At 50.7% G+C, this 8,571-nt stretch overlaps 1 protein-coding gene across 2 annotated transcripts in view; it reads right to left on the bottom strand.

The window, feature by feature from the left end:
- Positions 1-8,217, bottom strand: part of CHST11 (carbohydrate sulfotransferase 11) — a 259,633-nt gene extending 251,416 nt beyond the window's left edge. The window contains exon 1 of one of the 2 annotated variants that reach the window (XM_038550819.1): positions 8,007-8,217. In XM_038550819.1, coding sequence (XP_038406747.1) covers positions 8,007-8,124 — 118 coding nt within the window. In that variant the 5' untranslated portion in view covers positions 8,125-8,217. The remainder of the gene's footprint in view (positions 1-8,006) is intronic. The other variant, XM_038550820.1, reaches the window with a different exon arrangement.
- Positions 8,218-8,571: the final 354 nt, after the last annotated feature.

Raw genomic sequence — 8,571 nt, forward strand, 5'->3', positions numbered from 1 at the left:
TTTACTCTTTAAATGTTTCCTAAGAACCTCTGGGCCAACCTCAGAGACAAAAACTGTGTCCTAATAATCAAAAGAAGATGTACAAGCAGACAAACAACTACAATACACCTCTAAAAGGGCTGGAGAAGAGAAATTATAAAGGCCATGTGAGCTCAATGGCTGTACAGAAACTAAACTCTGTACTGTGATACTTTCCACCAAGAAATGTCTACATCTTTTTTTTTCTTTAGATTTTATGTATTTATTCATGAGAGACACACAGAAAGATGCAGAGACATAGGGAGAAGCAGGCTCCCTGCAGGGAGCTCAACATGGGACTTGACCCCAGGACCCCAGGATCATGCCCTGAGCCGAAGGCATAAGCTCAACCACTGAGCCACCCAGGCTCCCCCATCTATATCTATTTCTATTGGAACTTCCAGAGTCAAACCCCAGGTGAAACAACTTACTTCCCCACCTTTCCCGACATCATCAGTTAATCAAAGAGAGCTACTACCTGCAAGCCCCGAGCCTCTGAAAATGGGTGCAAGCTCCCCAGGCACAGCAGAAAAGGCTTTATGGGCCCACATGCTGGCAAAGCTTTATGAAGCCCACAATTGGGGCTACTGGATCCTTCCAGGCCCTCAGTTGGAGCCTGCATCATGCTGGGTGCTTTTCTCATCACCTCATTGAGGTTATGGAGTGTGCCATGCTTTACAAAAAAGTACTTGCCCAATTTACAGAGGTGCCCTCAGAAGGCATCAACTGCAAGACAGTGGCTATGTTCTGTCCCACTAAGAAAGAGAAAGGCTGGCCGTGAAAGGACAGCCCAGAGCCAAGGGGCCATCTAGTACAGCACAGTCAAATTTCCTCCATATGAAAACGTTAAAAAAAAAAAAAAAAAAAAAGTCTCTTAAAAACAAGAAATTACCATAACTTACAGGGTTAGGAAGCAGAGGAACTCCACACCAGGATCCACCCAGGTCTTCCACTTCGAATCATCGGTCCCTTCAATCTCTATATTCCTACTGAGTGCCTCCATAAGTCAAGAGCTGGGGATGATTGTTTTTATTCATGAATGCCAAGGATCACACCCTGAACATTTTGTGGAAGAATTTCCCAATACGAGCTCTGTTAAAATTTTTCTCAAATCTCTTTTACTGAGTTGTAGTCTAGCTTAGGGGTGGTAGGGTTAGAGAAATGGGATTTACACGGTGACCACTTTACCAAAGTGCATGACCAGCTGCCCAAAGATAAACACGAAGCTGCAAGTAAGAAGAATCCTGGCTTCCCATGTGGCTTGCCCCAGGCCCCCCACAGCAGACTCTCCTCAGACCCTCCAGGGCTTCCCATCCCAAATCTCTCTCCACGCCACACTCTTTTCTGCTGCTCCTCCCTCTGCTATCCGCTTTGAACAATATGCTGCTTACCCTGCCCCTTCCCATCTCAAGGATGGGCTTTGGGCTGCCCTATGCCTAGAATATTCTTCATGGGATGGACGTGTGGATGGTTCCTTCCCTCCCTTGAAGTGTCTGCTCTCCCAGGTCATCTTACCAGTGACAGTCCCTAATTACCTCTATATTAAATTGCAACTCCTGCCTCCCACCCATCTCCCCTGCTTTGTTTTTCTCTCTTCACACCATCTGATACACTATCTATTTTACCTCTGCATGTGCTTAAAGTCTGGCTACCCTACTAGAATGTAAGTGCCCTGGGGGCAAAAATCAATGTTGAATCCCCAAGTGCCTAGGACAATCCCTAGTGCCTAGCACAGAGCAGAAAAGAGAGAGAGACAGAGACAGAGCTCATAAATTTTGATCAATCATGTTTGATCTAAGATATGTCAAATCACAGTTTCCAGGAATTTTTAACTGACAGACCAAACTCTTCAGTGACCTCATAGGAAGATGTACCTTCCTCTCCGTTGTCATAAAGATGAGGTCTCAAAACTCAAGAGAAGAGAAACAAAAAAGGGGAAGAAAAATAAAATGAAGAGCCAAATGACCTTCCGGTTTTTCTAAGAATCTGAATTCCCAAGCCTGCTGGCCATGACTTTCCTGAGGCCTTTTGCATCTGCCCTCCCCGGATTAAGAAGAGTTCTTCCAGTTTGTGGATGGAAGAGGAGGAAAGGGTGGAGCTTGTGCTTGTAAACTTTTGACTTCCTGTTTTTAAATGGCTGTGCTAGAGCTGGTCAGAAGCAAAATGACTTTCCAACCAGATAAATAGAAACTGCAGCCACTTCTGCTGCAGGATGGGTTCCCCTTGGCCCCAGGCCCCACAGAAATCTCCGGCCACTCTTCCCCTTGAGCCCGACCACCACTTTTTACTTCAGAAGGCAATGACTCAAGGATTCCTTAGCAGTGGCTAGAACTGTTAGAGGAAATTGCCTAAGTGCATCTGTCTTCCCTTAATGCAGCGAGGAAAATGCCCCACTGAGGTGCCAACATGTCACCCGCCGGAGTGAGACCCCACATTGGACAAGTCTTACCCTTCAGCTATTTCATGTGCTTTCAGAACTCAGAATATTTGAGACCCTCCTGATGCCTTTTCAAAGGAAGTTTCAGACAGCCAAAGAACAGCCCCTACACATTGCTTTGACTCCAAACTCACTTCATGTCTAAGCAAAATATTCTTTTGTTTGTTTTTAAAATTTTATGTATTTATTCATGAAAGACATAGAGACACAGGCAGAGGGAGAAGCAGGCTCCCCGGGGGGGCGGGGGGAGCCCGATTCAGGACTCGATCCCGAGACCCGGAATCACGACCTGAGCCAAAGGCAGAGGCTCAACTGCTGAGCCACCCAGGTGCCCTAAGCAAAGACATTCTTTAATTTAGAATTAAATGCATGCGGGGGCACCTGGCTGACTGAATCAGCTGAGCACTGGACTCCTCATCTCAAGTCTCCATCTCAGGGTTGCGAGTTCAAGCCCAGCGTTGGGTGTGGAGCCTATATTTTAAAATAAAAAAATAATTAATTTAATGTAATTAGAGGTAAAATGTGCACAGCAAAAAAGAAAGAAAAAAATGATACAGGACTGACATCCTGCAAAGGAAGGGGGAAGGGGTGGAAACATATGCAAGTCTATAAATGGAAAAAGTTGTGATTAAATTTTGTCTTTAAACTTAATAACTAATCACCATAATGATGAATTTGTCTAAAATACATCAAAATGGGTACAAAATGCATAATATGATCTCAACTATTTTTTTAATCTATATATTCTATAATTTGTAGAATAAAGCATCAGTTGTCTCTGGGTGGTGGAATAATAAATGACTGTTTTTCTTCTACACTTCCTAAATTTTCTAAAAAGAGCACATATTATGTTTATGATTGGACTAAAATTACAACACGCAAGTATTGTGCATTCAATCAAATAAAGTGAAACTATGAAGGGGTAACCCAAGAAGTCTTTAAATAAAGGGTATAATCTTTCAGTACACCCATCCAAGGCAAAGAAATCCCAAGCAACAGTGAAAGTAAACATACAGGCGAGAGGAAAAAAGAGTAAGAGAAGCAGGGAGAAAAGGCATTCTCCTCCTCGGGCTTCTCTTCTTTTAACAGGAGCTTTCAAACAAAACCACAATCCTCCGGAGTGACACAAAAGGAAGGTTCAGAGGAGCTGTCTTCACACACTGGGCACAAATGCAGCTCCAGGGGGCCTCTTGGCTTTGCCTTGCACAAGAGAGCCCCATCAAAGCCCAGCCGTCTGGGGCAGGTATGCAAGACACTTTACTGTGAAGGATGCACATTTCCAGGAGGCGTTCCACTGAGCAACCCAAAAGTGTGCAGAAACCACCAGCATGTGGCTCCATTTTCATCACCTTCAGGAGCAGCTCACACCCACAAAAGGTGTTCGGCCTGCAGATGGGTTTCTTCAAGTCAGTAGCTAAGCAAAGCCAAGCTTCCCCAGGACCCAGGACACCAAACAGTGCCCCAGCTGTGTCCTACCTGGGGGAATGTTCTCATCTGCTGCGCAACAACTTAAACCAAATCTGTGTCTGCAGGAGGGGGGTGTCTCAGGTCTCAGAGACCAGGAAGGCAAGGAAGGGTCCCCACCAGACAGACCCAGACTCACTTGACAGGGCGTTCTTGTCAAGGCTGGAAAACCTTCCTGAAAACCAAAGAAGTGGGCATTCTAGGGCTGAGCCACCTCATGCTTTCATCCAGCAAATATTTTACTGAGAGCCTACTAGGTGTCAGGCACTGTGCAGAACACGGGAATGAGAATGGGGCCTAAAACCTGATCCCGGGACGCCTGGCTGGCTCAGCCAGTAGAGCGTGTGACTCTCAATCTCAGGGGTGTGAGTCCAAGCCCCACATGGGGTATAGAGCTGACTTAAAAATAAAATCTTAAAAAAAAAGCAAAAAACAAACAAACAAACAAACAAAAACCAAAAACCTGATCTCAGCAAAGACTACGGACTCAGAGCATCAATGATCTAAAGAAGGACACCTGTGTGGCTCAGTGACTGGGCGCCTGCCTTCAGCCCAGGGCGTTATCCTGGAGACCCAAGATCAAGTCCCACATCAGGCTCCCTGCATGGAGCCTGCTTCTCCCTCTGCCTATGTCTCCCTGCCTCTCTCTCTGTGTGTCTCTCATGAATGAATAAGTAAATATATAAATCTTTAAATATTTATATATATATATATATATAGAGAGAGAGAGAGAGAGAGAGAGAGAAAGCTGCCTTACTGACAAGGCCTAATGCTCCAACCAAATGAAAGATGAATCAACTACTCAAGTTTAGGAATTAGAATAGTACAAAAGACAATTGGCCCCACATCAGAATCAGAGGGGGAGACAGCCAGCCCTCCTCATCACTAGCAGTTTCCTTCCTCCTTTCTCTCCCTCTTCTCACACTCCAGATGTTCTCTGGCCACCAATGAAGCTGCGAATCCATTTCTTTTGGAATACTATTTTTCTATTTCAGATACAGGTACGTGGAACTCCTGCCAGAGGGCTCCAAATTTTTAGCAACACAATCTGTGCCATGCTGTGGTCCCTTCTGCCTCCCTCTGGGTGAGCTGGAAAGCCTGAAACTGCAGAGCCTGGTGAAAGGATCATCCCACCACTACCCTAAATCAAAGAAGCAACTTTGGTCAGCAAACTTTTAAAGAAATCCAAAGTAGTAGAAAATATGTATGTAGCATCAGCTGTCATCAGGTTTGTTTCATGCCAGTAAAGTTTAATAAAACAGAAAAAAAAAGGAAAGGAAAATGTTTAATATTGGTTTCAAAACATATCTTTATGCCCCATGTCATCATAAACTGCTGGCACAGAGTTTTCGTGGAACCAAATGCAATACAAAATAAGGAAGACTCTTCAACTGACCCATCTTCAGGTCTACATTCAACAGAAGGTATGGAAAGCACCAGTTGCTAAAGACTGGGGAAAAAGAAGACCATACTCATATAGATATGAATAATAAACAAATGCCATTTCTGGGAGGACGTGGGACCCAGAAGGGAAGCAACGGCTGAGAACAAAGGCCAAGGGCAAAGGATCCTTATCAGAGCACCCATAGAGAAAGTTCTGTCCCTGATTCCCAAAGGCTAGTCTGAAAAGTCCGGTGCCACTTTCAAGTCAACGTTGTAAACGAGGGCTGGAAATTTTAGCAAAGTGCCAATTACAAGTTGGAAGTTTCTTCCTCATGTCTCTGGTTAGAAAGTTCCTTCCTAATTCTTGGACAAGAAAAGCAAAGCCCAAGCTGCCTGAAAAGCACAGAGAGCGGTGGTATTAGTTAGTATCTCCCCAGACAATTAACAGGTACAGAGAAGTTAAAGTGCATTCCCAACAGAGTCTAATAACCATCCCTGTTCTAGGTAGGCGTTTCTGCAGAGTACTACCTGGCATGTTCCATCCAGGCAAAAAATTTTTTTTTTAATTTTTATTTATTTATGATAGTCACACAGAGAGAGAGAGGCAGAGACACAGGCAGAGGGAGAAGCAGGCTCCATGCACCGGGAGCCCGACGTGGGATTCGATCCCGGGTCTCCAGGATCGTGCCCTGGGCCAAAGGCAGGCGCCAAACCACTGCACCACCCAGGGTTCCCCCAGGCAAAATTTTAAGTGACCTAAACACATGTCTACAGTCTAGACCAAATCCTTCGGCCCTTTGTTTAAACTGGTTGAGCCTAAGTGTACTCGCACACCACCCAGTCCCCCAGTCTCTGGGGTGGAGTCTGGCCTGGCCTCCAGGATGCTTCTGTCTGTCTGGCCTTGGATGCTGCAACCACTGCCCACGGCCCAGAACCTAAGTGATGAGGTCCATTTTTAAATCCCTTAGAAGTTTCCCAACCACCGGTTTGGGTGAGGAGACAAACAGGGCTGCAGTTTGCTGACATGAAACTAAAAATATCCCGTTGCAAACAAAAGCCATCTTTTACAAGTCTGGCTCGGATGTCCTGAGGTTCCGTGTGGTAGCGTCAGAACATATCCTTGGCAAGGTGGCCGCCTTAACAACTGCTCCAGCCGGTGAGTGCCCGGCTGTCAAGGAAGCTCACCCCGCAGCCCTGCCTGATTGATGGAAAGAACAGCTTCAGTCCTCTGCCACCCACCCAAACGCAGGCTGGAAGAATTCAAGGCTGCCTCTGCCCAAAGTGTTAGATACACACTGAAAGGAGAAGGGGGGTAAAAACAAAAAACAAAACAAACAAACAACCCCATTTCCCTGGAAGGAAACGTGCTTCCAGTTCCCTCCTTGCAATTATAAAAGCAAATTATTGCTGTGGCTCTACTGAGAAAGGCAACTCGGAGGCGTAGAAAAAAAAAAAAGGATTTCGAAGCCAATGTGGCCCAGAGGGGCCTGCCGGGGTGAGGCGGGGCGGGGACACCACGGCTCCCCGGGGAGATGAGCCACCAGCCGAGCCGAGCCGAGCCGGGGCCTCCTTGGGTGGTTTTTACCTGTTGGGCTTGCGGGCGGAGCTGGAACCCCCGGTCGCCGCGCTCCAAGGCGCCCCTTACCTCCTCGGGTCCCAAACTTTCCTTAGCGCCCCTTGGAAGGGGCGAGCCTCCATCCTCCCCTCGTCCAGATTTCAGACGTGGAACTGGTCTAAGCTTTCGAGGACTGGGGGCGGGGTGGGGGGGACGGTGAGGGAGGCCCACTGTCACAGGCCCCGAGCCCTCCGGGGGCTTCGGATGCTCGGACGCCAGGAGTGGGGGAGGCAACCTGACCGTCAGCCCCGGGCCGGGCCAAAGTTTCCTCCAAAACTGCCGCGGCCAAGGCGGGGGCAGGGGCCGTGACCCGCGCAGGGTCGGAAGAGCCGCGGGGGAGGGGGCGCAGGGGGACGCAGGCCCCAGGGCACCCGCCGCAAGGTCGACGTGGAGCCGGACCCGGGGGGCAAACACCGGGCGCCCGGCCTCTTCCCCAGCCGGGCGGAGGGGCAGCGCCGGGCACCCCGCCTCTCCCCGCACCTCTGCGCGGCGCCGAGCCCAGGACACGTGGGAGTCAAGCCTCGGGCTCCCCAGCTCGCAGCAGGGACTGGCGACCTCGGCGGGGGCACAGCCTTCGCCCCCGCGCCCTCCCCCCCCCCCCCCCCAGGAGAAGGCAGCGAGCCGGGGCGCAGGGCGGCCGCTCCCGGCGTCGCTTTCATCCCCAGATCGCGGCACCAGCGGGGAGTTGCGTTCTGTTCAAACCCGCCTCCCACCACCAGGAGCTGCACACGACCTCTCTACCTTGCTCTGCTACCTCGCAGACAGACAGACAAGAGACACAAAGAAAAAAGGGAGAGAGAGAGGGGGGGAAAAAAAAAAACAAAAAACCCACCAACTACCGCCCCTCCTGCTCCCATCCTCCACCCTGGAGCCGGGAGGAAGAAGGGGAAGGTGAGCACGTCTTCCTTCCTCCTCTCCATCCCGACTCCGGGCAGACTGGGCAGCAAGGAGCCCCGAGGTGGCTGGGGAAGAGGTAAGGTTGGAAAAGGCAGAGACCCGGCGCCAGCGAGCGGCCGAGGGAGAGCGCGAGAGAGGAAAAAAAAAAAAAAAAAAAAAAATCCAACAAAACCACGCTAACGCGCCCCCTACCTGGGTGCAACATACTTTGGAAATAGAAGATGACCAGGATAAAGGATCCCAAGCAAGTGGCCAGCACCATCCGGCAAATTCTGTTCATCCTCATCACTTCCAGCAGCGCCGGCTTCATGGCTTTGTCCTGGCTACGGGGACCGGGCTGTCCGGGAGGCGCGCCGGGGCGCAGGAGCCGGGACCCTGCCGCGCGGAGCGGAGCGCGGGAGGCGCCGGGCAGGGCCGGGCAGGGCCGGGCAGGGCTCGGGCGGGGGACGAGCGGGCGGGCTCCGCGGCGGCTCTCGGGGCCCGCCGCCCCGGGCAGGGGTCTGGAAGGCGCGGGAGTTGCTCTGGAAGTGCCGAGATGCGTGGCCCCGCCGGCTGCGCGCGCCCGCTGCTCCGGCTGCGGCTCCTCTCCGCCTCCCCGCCTCCCCGCCTCCCCGCCGCCGCCGCCTCCGCTCGAGCCGGCGGCCGCCGCGCTGCCTCCTCGCGGGCCGGGCGGCTGCGGTGCGAGCGCGGGTGGTGCGGCCGCCGCGCTGGCCGCTGTGGCTGTGGGACGAGCCCCTCCCTCCGCTCGGAGCCTACT

The sequence above is a fragment of the Canis lupus genome, chromosome 10 (genome assembly GCF_011100685.1).
Source record: "Canis lupus familiaris isolate Mischka breed German Shepherd chromosome 10, alternate assembly UU_Cfam_GSD_1.0, whole genome shotgun sequence".
Taxonomy (NCBI): domain Eukaryota; kingdom Metazoa; phylum Chordata; class Mammalia; order Carnivora; family Canidae; genus Canis; species Canis lupus.